The following is a 13,317-nucleotide window of genomic DNA, read 5'->3' as shown; positions in this document are numbered from 1 at the left end:
TGGCGATGCGATCTGAGAGACATTTTGATGTGGTTCAATTCTCTTCTTCTGGCGTCCCGTTCTCGGGATCGACTGTTGTACTTAGTCTTGATACATAATTCATTCTCATTTGTAATTCTATCCCTGCTCCCAAGTGTTAGATATGTGAATATTCTTCAGTGCCGGGCCACTTACTTTTCACATGACCCAGAACTCTGAATCGGTGCGTTTTTGTCTCCAAGCTCCTCTGACCCGAGGTCTCTTGAGATGCTGGTCTTTTCCGGAGACTTCCGGGGGTATTTGAGTCCATATATGCCGCAACGTCTTTGGCTGGACAATGTGCCCATCCTTCGTGCCTTAATGCATCCGCCTTTGAAGTTCTGCTTGTAGTGTTCATGACATCATCCAATGATCTCAACCATTGACATACTCCTGTAGTTGCTTGGTGACATCCTCAATACGATCATACTTGCCATATAGCTCCTTGGTCGTTTCCCAATCACGACCTTCTCTGCCAAACATGATAAGCTTGACCACCTTGCCATCATCGTCCATCACGACTCTACCGCTGCGGTCGTCGGCCCAGGAAAATCGGATCTGCTTGGCTTCGATATCGGCGATTCCGACCTCGACAATATCGTCTGGCATAATATCCTCGGCCGTCTTGTCGTGCAAACCGAGACTTCGCCTTAAGTCGGCTGATACACCAAGTCGGTTGTGGTATCGCACAATCTCTCTTCTGAGTGTCCTCACGAAACGGTCCAAATCCTGCTTTGGGGGATTATCGCTTTCGGGGCGCGGCGCCGGGAGATGACGGGCGGCTAGACCGGAAAGTGGTATCGAGGGAGGGAGGGTGTGGCGGTGAATGCGCAGGTTTTTGGAGTTGAAGTACGGCCTGTTGAGCATGACGTAGTAGGGTCGCAGGAACTGGCCCTTGGACATGACTTCGAAGCGCAACCCGAGGACGTGGCCGCCATCAACCGCATTGGGATCCGGGTCGTGGACCTTGAAGGAGGTGACGGAGCTGCATATGCGATAGAGACATTGTTGGTTGTAAGCCTTTTGTTTGTCGGCTTCGCTGAGGAGCTTTGCGCGAGAGGGGGTAGTTTTCCGAGACGAGAGGAGACTGCTAGATGGTTTAAGAAGACTCCGAGTGGAAGAAGAGGCGAGGATAGTGGAAGTTTCGATCTTGAGCGACTTGCGCAAAGAAGCGACTGACATAGCTGTTAGCATGGTGCAATTGAATGCGCCCGTCGCTATGGGACCCACCTTGCTCTTTTAGAGTCGCAATTTCTTGATCAAGAGGATTGACGTCCGGGAGGGCTATTTCTGACGACATGATGGTCCCGTTTGTAGAGGTTGAGACTGTTGCTGTCCAGTTGTTGGTGTTGAGAATGCAGCTGTTTACAAACAATGAAGCTCAACCAGTCGCAGCTGGCGGAGCTCTGACAGGGAAGATGATAAGATAAGACATGGTGGTCTGTGCGGATAATACAAACCCCGAGATCCGGGGGTCTTGCTGTTTCATCATGATGGCAAATTCAAGAAGGAGACTTGAGTGAGTCATCTCTTTCATCGGGAATGCCATTTCTAATCAGGCTGAAGAGTCACCTTTAACTTCAAATGATTCTCAAATCCCAATCCAACACGTCTTCACATGTCGTAAGCAAAGTCATGCGCTGGACCCCAGGTTCAAAACACAAGCCACAGCACATGGCCCAGTGACAGACAGTCAGAGCCCGGATCTCAAATCAGCAGCACGTCTGATTGGTAATCCAGTGAGCCAGTGGAGTCTCCCCCTCGCCATGATCCATCTATGATTTCAATCAATCAATCACCCCCTGACGCGCTGCCTGTTTGGGAAGAGACGCGAGTTCCGAGAGGTGAGGCGTCCCCTGTCCCTCTGTGGCTCGAGGGCTCTTGTTGCTTGTTTCTTATGAGAGGCTTGATCGCATCATCTTTGTAACGTTATTTCTGTCCAGGCTCTACTGCGGCGGTATCATTGACGTTGACGTCGTCGCCACCAAAACGTGTCAAAGAGAAGAGGTCAGGGACAAAAGAGACGAGACCTTCTCCATCAAGATCCAGATCCATCCATCCACATCGAAGCAATCCAATCAGATCCCATCCTTTAGCCTGAAGAGGCCACGGTAGCGGAAGCTGTTTTTTTTCGACGCCAACCCGGTTCCGTATCCCGAAACGCTACTACTGACTTATTCTTCTGAACCTTTGCGGCTCACTGTTTGCTGCCTGGTTTGCTTCGGGCATACTTGTTCTAGTTGTTGATTCTTGTTATCATCTTCTCTCCCTTCCTTTGACCACTATCTATAATATTCTCTCTCTCCTTTATCCAACTTTACTCAACTCAACTCGAACCTCGCTGCTATTTACCACGTTCCCCCCTGTCGGCTTTATACGTCACCGAGAGCCCGTGTCCCACCCCCCGAGATCTGACTTTGACGCTGTCCAACGCCTCGTCGCACCCATTGCGACCTCTTGAGATAACACCCTCCTTAACGCGCTCGTACCTCGACCTTCCTCCCGCCACCTATGACCGCCAGAGCCCGACGACCTCAGAACAAAAACCGCCGACCGCCCCTGACGCTCAAGGTAGAGGATGCGAATGGAAACGGAAACGGCATCATGAGCAGCGGAGTAGAAATGCGGCGCAAGGCCGCCAACCCTGACGCCGACAATGTCGCCGCAAACTTCATCAAGAGCGAGTCCTTCTCCCTCGACGACCCCGTCCCCAAGACCCCGGCCCTCAACAACCACGGCTTCCTGGATCTCCCCCGACAGGACCAGAAGAACTTTCTCCTCCTGGTCCTCCTATACTTTCTACAGGGCATCCCCATGGGTCTCGCGACAGGATCTGTGCCGTTCTTGCTCAAGAACCACATGTCTTATAGCGAGATTGGCGTCTTCAGCTTGGCTTCGTATCCGTACTCTCTCAAGCTGTTCTGGAGCCCCTTTGTGGATGCCATCTGGAGTCCCAAGATTGGACGAAGAAAGACGTGGATCGTACCGATTCAGTTCCTCTCGGGCTTCGGCATGCTGTGGTTGGGATCGCATGTAGAGGATATGATGGCTTCAGCAGGGAAGCCTGGCGGAATGACTGCCTTCTCTTTCATGCTTTGGTGGTTCTTCCTGGTCCTGATGTGCGCGACCCAGGATATCGCCGTTGATGGCTGGGCGCTCACGCTCTTGACACCCGGAAATGTGTCGTATGCGTCTACCGCTCAGACTGTTGGTCTTACAGCCGGCCACTTTATGTCCTATACCGTCTTCCTTGCCTTTAACGCCGCCGACTTTGCCAACAAGTGGTTCCGAGCTGTCCCCTCGGATGACGGCCTCATCTCTCTTGGTGGATATCTCAAGTTCTGGGGTTGGTCGTACATCATCGTCACCGTCGGACTCGGCCTCCTCAAGAAGGAGGAAAAGTCGCACAACGAGGATGGCGTGTGGGATGTGTACCGCATTATGTGGGGTATCCTCAAGCTCAAGAACGTGCAGACCATCATCATTGTCCACCTCATTGCCAAGATTGGCTTCCAGGCCAACGACGGCGTCACCAACCTGAAGCTTTTGGACAAGGGCTTTGGCAAGGATAACATGGCCCTGACAGTTCTCATCGACTTTCCTTTCGAGATTGGCCTGGGTTATTATGCTGGCATGTGGTCGCAAAAGTATACGCCCATGCGATTGTGGTGCTGGGGCTTCATGGGCAGACTTGTCGCAGCTCTGACAGCCCAATTTGTCGTAGCCATCTTTCCTGCCGAGGGAGTTACTCCCTGGTATCTTTTGGTTGTTATCGCCGAGCATCTCTTTTCGACTTTTACCAACACCATCATGTTTGTCGCTGTTTCAGCCTTCCACGCGCGAGTGTCAGACCCCGTCATTGGCGGTACTTACATGACACTCTTGGCAACGTAAGTAATCTCTTGGCTTGCTCTAATGTGCATTAAGCTAACAGCCCCCAGCGTCTGCAATCTTGGCGGTACATTCCCGCGTTATTTTGTCCTGCAGCTCGTTGACAGCTTCACTGTGGCCACTTGCCATCCTGGTAAGCCCGGCAGTTCAGACACTAAGAGCCCCCTCATCACCGAGGCATTCTCGTGCGCTGTGCAGTCGGAGAAGGAGAGGTGCGAGGCCGGAGGAGGCACGTGTGAGATGATCCACGACGGGTACTACGTGGTCAATATACTGTGTGTGCTGTTTGGCGTTGCCACCTTTTTGTGGTACATCAAGCCCAAGGTTCTGCATCTTCAGAGCCTGCCTCTGCGGGCGTGGAGGCTGTCGCCGGGTAATGAGGGCAAGCGATGAGATATAAAACAACGAGTTTATTGTAATAATACTTGCATGTACGAGTAGAGAGATTGTAAGCACGCGCTGCGCATTGAAACCTGCGATAGATGATAATAATGTGAGATCTAGAGCCTCCGAAGTTGTAGCCCGTGATATCAGATGTTCAGCCTTGCTCGTCAACTCGTCCGCACAAGTCACTAAACTCTTTGCAAAAGCAGACTAGAGGATACGGCACAAGAAGAAAAAAATGGAAGGAAATGAAATAGAGGACCAGTGCCCGCTAACTAACCCAACACACGGGCTATTCGGTATCAGCTTATTGGGGGTACCCGGGGTTCCAGTAACTCCAGTAAGGTGAGGACGGTGTCACCTCCTTCAGCCGTGCCCGGGCCGCAGCAATGTCCTCATCCGTTATCGTCGCCCCTTCGCTCCTGAGAAGCCCGTGGTTCATGGCAATCCAGTAGTCGGCCATCTCGGGCCAATCGGCCGGGATTGGTCCCCTGTGACTATTCTGTGGAGGCTCAGGCCCGGGCTGTCTCTCATACTTGTCGCGAAAGATGTGGTACTTGACAAAGGCGTGGTATGGACGCCAGCAAGGACGGTTTTCCGGCGTGCCGTGTATAGGCAGGGGGCACGGCATGTCCTCCCCTGGACTGGCGAGAAGGAACTTGACGAGGGAATCAAACTGGTCTTGGGTAGGCGGGTAGAGTGTCCGAGGACCCCGGAAAAGGAATCCATGAATCCACATGGCCTTGCACTGCCCGGCATATTAGTGACGATGGTCACCTACTACAATGTTGCGCCTGGGCCGAGCGCTACGAAACATACCTCTTGTTCAGTCTCGCCGCGATCAAACACCACGACACCCCCAAAGATCTTGCCCTCTGCCCAGTATCCGGAAACGTCGGCGACGCCTCGAGGGTACTGCTCGGGATACACATACGATGGATGAAAGAAGGCAGCTGGGGGGATGCTGTACATGCTCCTGGCCTTCCCGGGCCTGGACTGCAACACCGACTCCATGAGCTGCTGTTTCATCCAGTTTTCGTAGACCTCGTGCTTGTGGGCTCCGTCGTCCAACTCAAAGAGATAGGCGGCTATCTGGTGGCAGGCGACGACGACGACGACGAGCTCGATGAGCCGTAGGTTGAAGTCGTTGGACCCTGGGACAGTGTCCCGAAAGGCAGAGAGACGCTGATTTCGATTACGCGGTTAGCCTGTAACAGAACGGTGACCTCATTCATGCTAGGCCAAGAATATCAAAAGAAGAACCAATCTCACATCTTCTTTAAACACTAGCTCGCAAGGATCGAAGCGGTCTCTGAACTCCCGAGCTTTATCAAGGAACCCTTCACACATTTCCGTATGGCCCAACTCAAAGACGGGATGGGTTTCGTCTAGGCGAACATAGCCCTCGAGGAATGATTGCTCTGTTGGCAGTCCGTCGAGGATCTGGGCATAGGTATGCACGGCGTTATCAGTTGATAATATGTTTCCCAGCGCCCTACGAAAGGTATCTTGGCGGCTGTCTGGGAGAGCGTCAATCTTTGACATTTTGTTTGCCTCGAGGTTTGAAGACATCCTCGGGGTTGTTGGGAGCTGGAGGAAACAGCTTGAATAGGTAGCTAGACTGCTGCAGTCTGAACGTGAGAGAAGACGAGATCTAGACCCGGGTTCCCTTATTTACTCTGGGAGCATCTTTCTGTGATTTTGTGCAACTTTGGTATACCCTATGCCGTATGAGGATTGGATGTTGTAGCATATCGTCTATACTCGGTAGTGGTAGAATGCGCCAAGTGAGTTCAAATGTCCTCCCGCTCCAAGATGATCTGATCACGGCCAACAACCAAGCACGCTGGACTAGAAAGTCTAGGATGCTGACACGGAATGGCTTGTCGAAACGAACCGTAGAGGGACAGTGCTCGGTCTAAAATGGGAAGCTGAATATCGAGACTGGGGCGACACAATGTCATGTGAGCTCTCCTGGCAGCGTTATGATGTGGATGTGGGGAACTGAAGCTCTCACCGGACCACCGGCAGAAGGGGCGAATTGGATCTCGATGAACGCAACTTGAGATGAAAGGATAGAAATTGATGAATGAAGTTGAATCTTGAGAATGGCACATAAGAAGAAAACCCTCAAGAATTATAACCAGTTCACATCTCCAACAGCTGTCTGGCGAGACGAAATGGCCCCAAAAACCCGCCGGGATGAATTATGCTTCGTAGTTGTGAGCACAGGGTGATGGGGGACCCTCTTTGATCATGAGGAGAAGCTGGAAGCGAGGATAAAAAGGTCGCCCACAGGTGATTTCCTAAAATCTCGATTGTTTACTTTTTCATTCTCAATCAATTGAACTCGTCACCCATCCATCTCACACATTCCCCTCCGCTTACTCCCCCTCCGGACACACCTCCGATCTTTTACTCCACTCGCCCGCCCGTGTCCCCCCCGGCCATGGCCGCTCCCGCTTCATCTACCGCCGAGGCCCTCGCCGCCGAGGACGTCTACTTCTCTCAGAACCCGCCCCCGCGCAACCTCGCGGCTCACACGGCCCTCGCCGCCGGCTTCATCTCATCCCACGCCGCGGCCGGCCACCGCGTCGTCCTCGTCACCTCTGGCGGCACCACCGTCCCGCTGGAGCGCCAGACGGTCCGCTACATTGACAACTTCAGCGCCGGAACCCGCGGCGCCACCAGCGCAGAGTACTTTCTCGAGGCGGGTTACGCTGTGATTTTCCTGCACCGAGAGTTTAGTCTCTTGCCTTACTCGAGACATTATTCCCATGCTACAGATTGCTTTCTTGACTTTCTAGCCGAGGATGGTGAGGGGCGGATTGGTGTCCGGTCCGAGGTTGAGGACAAGATGAGAGGTGTTTTGAGAAAGTACCGCAAGGCTAGGGACGGCAACATGCTCCTGACACTTCCATTTGTCACCATCGTCGACTATCTGCACGAGCTGCGTGAGATTGCCCGTCTCATGGGGCCTCTGGGCCCTTCTGGACTCTTGTACCTCGCAGCCGCTGTTTCCGACTTTTTCGTGCCCCCGGACCGCATGTCGGAGCACAAGATTCAGTCGACCAACGCTGTGGATGAGAGGAAACCCGACGACGAGGAGACGTTTGATAACTTTGACTCGTCGCCCTCGGTCCCTCGCTCCAAGCGTCTCATTGTTGATCTCGACCCCGTGCCCAAGTTCCTCAAGAACCTGGTTGATGGCTGGGCGCCCGAGGGCATGATTGTGTCTTTCAAGCTGGAGACGGACCCTGCCCTTCTGGTGCGCAAGGCCCGATACAGCTTGGACAGGTACCAGCACCACCTCGTCATCGGCAATCTCCTGTCTACACGCAAGTGGGAGGTCGTCTTTGTGAGTCCCGGCCGCGAAGACCGCTGGGTGCGTGTGCCTCGGGAAGGCGGCTGGGGCGAGGCCGAGCTGCGACCTCTAAAGGCCGAGGAGCTGCCCCGCGAGGATCCCGGCGTCGAGGTTGAAAAGCTGATCATCCCTGCCGTGAAAGAGTTGCATGATCAGCACATCAAGGGGTTCACCAAGTGAATCGCCTATAGCTTTTTGAGATTACGGGTAATGACATGAGAGCAACATCTCAATGACCTCGAGTGAAATGGGTCGAGTTACACAACAAAGTGACCGAGTTTCTACAAAAAAACACAATAGACATTATATTCAGCTTTTGCTATGCTCAACTATGTACAGAGAATTCAATCCGGCCGTGCCATTTTTATCTTTATATGATTCGTTTTCCTTACCCGAACTCCTTTTTCCAAAACAGAAATGCAAATACTTTTATGTTCGTCATACTTTTGTTCTTTTCCTGGTCTTCAAACCCTGTCCAACTCTTCGAGACCCATGCAAATGCAACTGATCTCGTACGTTTGGACAATTGTTAGTGCCTGACGTCCCCTATTTAGAGCGCAGCCCTCCAGTTGTGCCATCCTAGGAGGTACACCTTGGCCATGAAAAGTGCAATCACGGAGCCAATGTACACGGCGCCAGTCAGGATAATAAGACCCCAGTACTCGCCGCCGTTGGCCTGGACGATACTGCCGGCAATCGGAATACCAATCAGGCAAGCAAACGACACAATCGTGTACGAAGTAGCGTAGTAGCGTCCATACTCTTGCGTCTTGCAGAGCCTCCCGATACAGACAGGGGCAATGGCAATGCTGGTTCCGCTCGAGAAGCCAAAGAGCAGCGTAAATACGATGATGCCGGCCGTGGTGGAGCCCAAGGGCAGCCACACGCAGAAGCATGCAACAATGGCGAGGATGACGGCGAGAATGCTAACGTTGTAGGGGCCGATGACGTCTGCGTAGTAACCGGGAAGGATTCGACCCACGACCGAGCCAGCGTTGAGGATCGGGATGAGGTTGTAAGAAAAGTCACTGCCAAAGCCCTTTTGCAACGCATAAGTCGAGATGTAGCCGAGGGGAATAAAGAGGGAAAACTCGAGAAGGAAGATGCCAATGGTCGTGAGAAGGAATGGCATGCTCTTGAAGATGCGAAAGTTGGGGTGCGCCGTGGCGTCCTTGGCCGGAGGTAGACGAGATCGCAAGAGGCTGATGCCCACCAAGCTGCAGCACAAGCACACGAGAGCGACAACTCGGGTTGCCCAGCCATAACCAATCTTTTCGATTAGCGACGTCAACATGAAAGGGTAGACGATACCACCCAGCCCACCAGCTGTAGATGCGATGCCAGTTGCCAAGCCGCGTCGTGCCTTGAAGAAGTGACCGACAGCGGCGATCGAGGGTGTGAACAGTAGCGAGGTTCCGAAGCCAGTAAGAAGACTCCATGCGACAATGAATTGCCAGAGTTCTGAGAGGCATCAGCATATTGAGGGACAGTCAGTTAAGGTGTTCACTTACTAGTAGCGAAACTCATAAACACCATACCGCCAACCGTAAAGACAGCTCCCGTAATGACGAGCCATCTCGGACCATACTTGTCAAAGACAGGCCCAATGTAGACACCGCAGAAGAATGCGAGAAAGGTGTAGACGGAAAAGACCCAGCCGACGGTTCCCTCGCTATACTCCTTGAGCTGGTTGTTCAGCACGTAGGCCTGGAAGGTGCCGAGAGTGTTCATTAGTCCAAGTGAAGCGAATAGGGTGAACCACGAACCAGCGACCACGGACCATGCCTGCAAGCCGCCCTCGGGATACGTCTCTTGATAGGATGCCGTCGATGCCGTCGTCCGTTGCTTCTCGAGGTCGGTGCCTGGCTTCACGTCGCCTCCGTCGATGTGGTTGACATGGTCGATGATGTCGTTCTCATCGTGGAGGGCGCGCGAGGTGACTTGGTGACAATCCATAACGTTGGAGTTGCTCAGCGATGTCGATTTTCCTTCTTGTTTGCTTCTAGTTGTCCAATTAATGCCGTGTCTTTAAACTTGCAGCATGTCGACTTGTCTCGAGTTGTCAGGAATTTCCAGAGCGGGGAGGCAAAAGAGGAAACCCTTGCCGGGAGGTCCAACTTATAACTGCTTCTGTAGAGTCGGGCATCGGCGCCGTCCCGAGCCAAGAGCGAGGCCCGCTTTCGGAGGGTGGGTTTGTTAACATAGGGCGCCGGCCTGTCGTGATGAAAAAAAGGTAATGAAAACTCGTCATTTGCTCATCTCGCTCCAGCTCCACCAAACCAGTGGGCATCTCGAGGTCATCCTTGACTACCACCATCTTCCTCAGAGCCGTTCTATTGGGCACGCCCTGACGTCTTCTGCCTCCGCATGTGCGGAAGGAGGCGCACTTGGACCTCCGCATTCTTTCTTCCGGTGAACGGGTCCTTTCCCCGACTTTTCCACATGCCGCTATCGTAGCCGAATATCGACAAAAGTTGACTAGGATGAGCCAATGTCGTTGAGTCACTTCGGGTTGTAACCATTCCTCGGATTTCCCTTGTTGCATCAGTGCATGCATGCACCTGATCGGCCGAGAAATCGGTCAAGAACTGGCTACCGTCATATGCATTATTATTTGTCAATTGCGTCATTAGCATCTCGACAACCGACTGAACTAACCTCCACGGCTGAATAATCAAATCAAGCCTCCTCATCTTCCACCTCCTCCATGGTCACATGCCGTGATGGCGGGCCTCGTTCTGCTTGCCGAGATGCATCGTTATCGCCCATTTTGAGGTAACCTTCCTTCTCGAGCCGGTCTGCCTCTTCCGGCTCCATCAAACCGCTTTGGCCTTGTCCCTTGCTCATCTTCAACTTGACTGCCGTGGGCACGAATGCCGAAACTGCTTCTTTCCTGAGATCGCGCACAATCGGCTTCGCCTCGTATACCGTCTTGGCCTCGGCAGCAGGCGCTTCCTTCTTTGGTTGCCTGTCTCCTTCGTCTTGTCTTGTTGGGTTCTCTGCAGCTCTCCTTGCGCGTCGCTCCGCCCACCATTTATCCATGACATCCTTGGGGATAGGGGGTGGTGTATCGCGTGGCATGGGGATGCTCTTTACGTCGTCGGGAACCTCTTCGTCGCTAGTAGTAGCATCGTTGGACCCTCTCCGCCTCTTTCCAAGTACTCCAGCTCCTGAGTCGCGATCTCTGTTGAACCCTCGTCCAAACGTAGGCGCATTGTCGCCCAATGTGTCTCTTGCCTTCCTCACAGCTCGAATCTCCTTCTCGAGTCCTTCCAGCACCTGCTCCTCATGCCGTGTGAGCTTGCCGCCGCTCGATGTAATCTTTTTTAGGTCGTCGATCTGTTTCTGGATACGGTCGGGGTTCTTTCGCGCGAGCTTTTCGTTGCGTCGTCCTTGCTGTTCGGCCTTGCCTAGAGGTAACGTTTAGAGAGGGGCGCGCGGGTTATGTCTGCAGTGTGACATACCTTTTTTGATGGCCTTGGCCTTGTCAGCTTTGCGCTGAGCTTGAACTGGGTTGTAGTTTCGTTCTTTTGCCATCCTGAAGGGGTGTCGAGTTTTCTGATGTTTGCGCTTGGATGGAAATGGAGCTAAAGGGGAGTCTAGGTCGTACAAAAGACTCCAAGTCCGATTTGAAATATCGAGGACGCGTTGAGTGTTGTTGTTTTAAGGTGAATGGGGATGCGACTGTCTTTGCTCGTGGGGCATGGCAGGAGCCTCACGACCTGTCGCGATCGCCGGCAAGCACGGTCCACCTGCTGACTAAGGTCCAAACCAGCAACTTCAACCTCCCCGTCCATCCTCCTTTTGTCTCGGCTCAGTACAGATGATGTCCCTTGCAGCAAGCTGTTGGTCACGGATGAGCTAAGGAGGGATTCTTGATTTGTGTTCAAGGTCATAGGCGATCTGAAGCGAGATTTCCTTGCCGAGGCGTCTGCTGAGGTGTCAGATTCCGAAACACATTTCGGCTTCACGCATGGTTGATACGTGATATGGTGGAGGGCACGAACAGGAGCTGATTTATACTAGAAGCTATGGATCTAAACAAACAACATGCGGTGTCGAACTGATGAATGGCCATCCACTCAGGCGGTCCTCTCTGGGCAGTTGAGACGGATCTTGTCAAACAACTCAGCCATCTTCAGCCCAGCGTCCCACAGCAAACCTCCATCGCGCTTGCGGGGCCTGTAGTCATACAGCCACATGATGGCCTTGACATCTCGCGTGTTGGGCCCCTTGGAGCGAGGAATCACTGTATCGTCCTTCCTCAACAGGATGTTCCTGCGCTTGCCACCAGCTTGGTCGGGGATGCCGCCTGCGTCGCTTGGGTATATCATGATGGAGGTCCAGTCAATCTCCTGGGCCCTCATCCTGTACCGTGTCGTAGACTTGCGAAGGGGGAGCCAGTTCTCGGCGCCAACGAACCCTTCCTTAATGGCCGCGTAGTAGTTGTTACACACCTGATGTTTCAAGTCGGCTACCCTGGCCGGCATCGCGTCTTGCTCGATCCTCCGCATGACCCTCTCAAAGTCCTTGAGGTTATCGCATTTGAACTGCTCCTCAATGTCAAACTCGACCAGGTTAGGATGCTCGCTGGTGTGCTTCCAGTACGCAGGGTTCTGGTGCTCATGATGGAGGCCCCAGGCGTGCTATAAAGGCAAGGTTAGTCCCCAGACACTGGCTCACAAATCACGAAAACTTACCCCTATCTCGTGGGCAACGTTAAGTCTGACGTTCATGTGCCCGATCTTCTCATCCAGGTTGAGTCTCATGGTTGGCGCGATCGGCAAGTTCTCTAGCCTGCCCCGCGACAAGGCGAGACTCGTGGCCGAGTTGACAACCTTTTCTTCAGAGACCAACATGCACTCCTGTCGATTGTCCATGCATTCTTGGCGAGAAATCTTGTCATACTTGAATACATCGTCGGGGAGGCCAGCAGCGGCCCATAACTTGGTAGCGTCGTCGAAGATGAGGGAGATGGCCTCCTCATCCTCCTCGCTATTGTAGGCGTAGGTGATGGTCTGATCTGGCCAGATATGGTCGTCGAACCTGTCTGGACCCGGATTCATGGTGATCCAGCGCTTGGAGGCATCCGTTTTGTTGGAAACAAAGGCCATTGAGGCACCGTCGACCGCGTTGACTTGTGCATAATTGATCGAGGTTTCCCACATGCGGCTGCCAGCGTTAACTGGGACGCCTCCGAGGCCTAGGGCGAAGAGGGCAAAGAGTGTGGCCATGACAGGATTGGCTCATGTCTGACAAGAACTGTTCCGAGATGCAGCTGCACCAGACTAATATTTGAGTCTCGGTCTCGACATTTCTCGTCCATGGCTCTCTACACTTCGCAAGACCGAACAAGCCCATGTTCAGCTTGAATAGCGTCCTTGCATGACATGCTGGCCGCCAAAGCCCCTTGAATATTTCCCGTCGACGTTGAAATGAGTCAAGCTAAGATATTGACGATTCTTGCAGCGGAGACAGACGTCCTCAAAGTCACCCAGAGCCAACAAGGTCGTATGGACGGGGCTCGTGCTCAGCGGCATACGAGCACCATCACAGCCATGTAGCGGTACAAAGGTCCACAGATGCGATCCTGCGTGCTTTGACTTAGAGGTGAGATCCTGGAAAGCAAGGACCTGTGTCTTGTGGAGTAGTCCCTCGCG

General features: G+C 53.2%; 7 protein-coding genes across 7 annotated transcripts; 2 read left to right on the top strand and 5 right to left on the bottom strand.

Moving 5' to 3' along the window:
- Positions 1-393: 393 nt before the first annotated feature.
- Positions 394-1,318, bottom strand: LRP88_04890 (Cenp-O kinetochore centromere component-domain-containing protein; the record flags this gene model as incomplete). The annotated part of the gene is made up of 2 exons (XM_083241456.1): positions 394-1,193; positions 1,249-1,318. 2 exons carry the CDS (start codon positions 1,316-1,318, stop codon positions 394-396), a joined length of 870 nt encoding a protein of 289 aa, XP_083102604.1.
- A 1,211-nt stretch (positions 1,319-2,529) lies between these two features.
- LRP88_04889 (acetyl-coenzyme A transporter 1-domain-containing protein) lies at positions 2,530-4,302 on the top strand (the record flags this gene model as incomplete). The annotated part of the gene is made up of 2 exons (XM_083241455.1): positions 2,530-3,908; positions 3,960-4,302. 2 exons carry the CDS (start codon positions 2,530-2,532, stop codon positions 4,300-4,302), a joined length of 1,722 nt encoding a protein of 573 aa, XP_083102603.1.
- Positions 4,303-4,600: 298 nt separating this feature from the next.
- Positions 4,601-5,838, bottom strand: LRP88_04888 (uncharacterized protein; the record flags this gene model as incomplete). The annotated part of the gene is made up of 3 exons (XM_083241454.1): positions 4,601-5,041; positions 5,113-5,478; positions 5,566-5,838. The coding sequence occupies 3 exons, from the start codon at positions 5,836-5,838 to the stop codon at positions 4,601-4,603; spliced, it is 1,080 nt and encodes a 359-aa protein (XP_083102602.1).
- Positions 5,839-6,742: 904 nt separating this feature from the next.
- LRP88_04887 (phosphopantothenate--cysteine ligase CAB2) lies at positions 6,743-7,837 on the top strand (the record flags this gene model as incomplete). Its single annotated transcript, XM_083241453.1, has 1 exon — positions 6,743-7,837. The coding sequence occupies one exon, from the start codon at positions 6,743-6,745 to the stop codon at positions 7,835-7,837; it is 1,095 nt and encodes a 364-aa protein (XP_083102601.1).
- Positions 7,838-8,207: 370 nt separating this feature from the next.
- LRP88_04886 (major facilitator superfamily domain-containing protein) lies at positions 8,208-9,613 on the bottom strand (the record flags this gene model as incomplete). Its single annotated transcript, XM_083241452.1, has 2 exons — positions 8,208-9,118; positions 9,169-9,613. The coding sequence occupies 2 exons, from the start codon at positions 9,611-9,613 to the stop codon at positions 8,208-8,210; spliced, it is 1,356 nt and encodes a 451-aa protein (XP_083102600.1).
- A 723-nt stretch (positions 9,614-10,336) lies between these two features.
- On the bottom strand, positions 10,337-11,194 carry LRP88_04885 (WW domain binding protein 11-domain-containing protein; the record flags this gene model as incomplete). The annotated part of the gene is made up of 2 exons (XM_083241451.1): positions 10,337-11,067; positions 11,122-11,194. The coding sequence occupies 2 exons, from the start codon at positions 11,192-11,194 to the stop codon at positions 10,337-10,339; spliced, it is 804 nt and encodes a 267-aa protein (XP_083102599.1).
- Positions 11,195-11,739: 545 nt separating this feature from the next.
- Positions 11,740-12,891, bottom strand: LRP88_04884 (uncharacterized protein; the record flags this gene model as incomplete). The annotated part of the gene is made up of 2 exons (XM_083241450.1): positions 11,740-12,303; positions 12,358-12,891. The coding sequence occupies 2 exons, from the start codon at positions 12,889-12,891 to the stop codon at positions 11,740-11,742; spliced, it is 1,098 nt and encodes a 365-aa protein (XP_083102598.1).
- Positions 12,892-13,317: the final 426 nt, after the last annotated feature.

The sequence above is a fragment of the Fusarium phalaenopsidis genome (assembly GCF_050370095.1).
Source record: "Fusarium phalaenopsidis strain FUZ10S chromosome Unknown contig_32292, whole genome shotgun sequence".
NCBI classification, from domain to species: Eukaryota; Fungi; Ascomycota; class Sordariomycetes; order Hypocreales; family Nectriaceae; genus Fusarium; species Fusarium phalaenopsidis.
The sequence above is the reverse complement of the archived record's forward strand: the minus strand, read 5'-3'. Positions and strand labels throughout refer to the sequence as shown.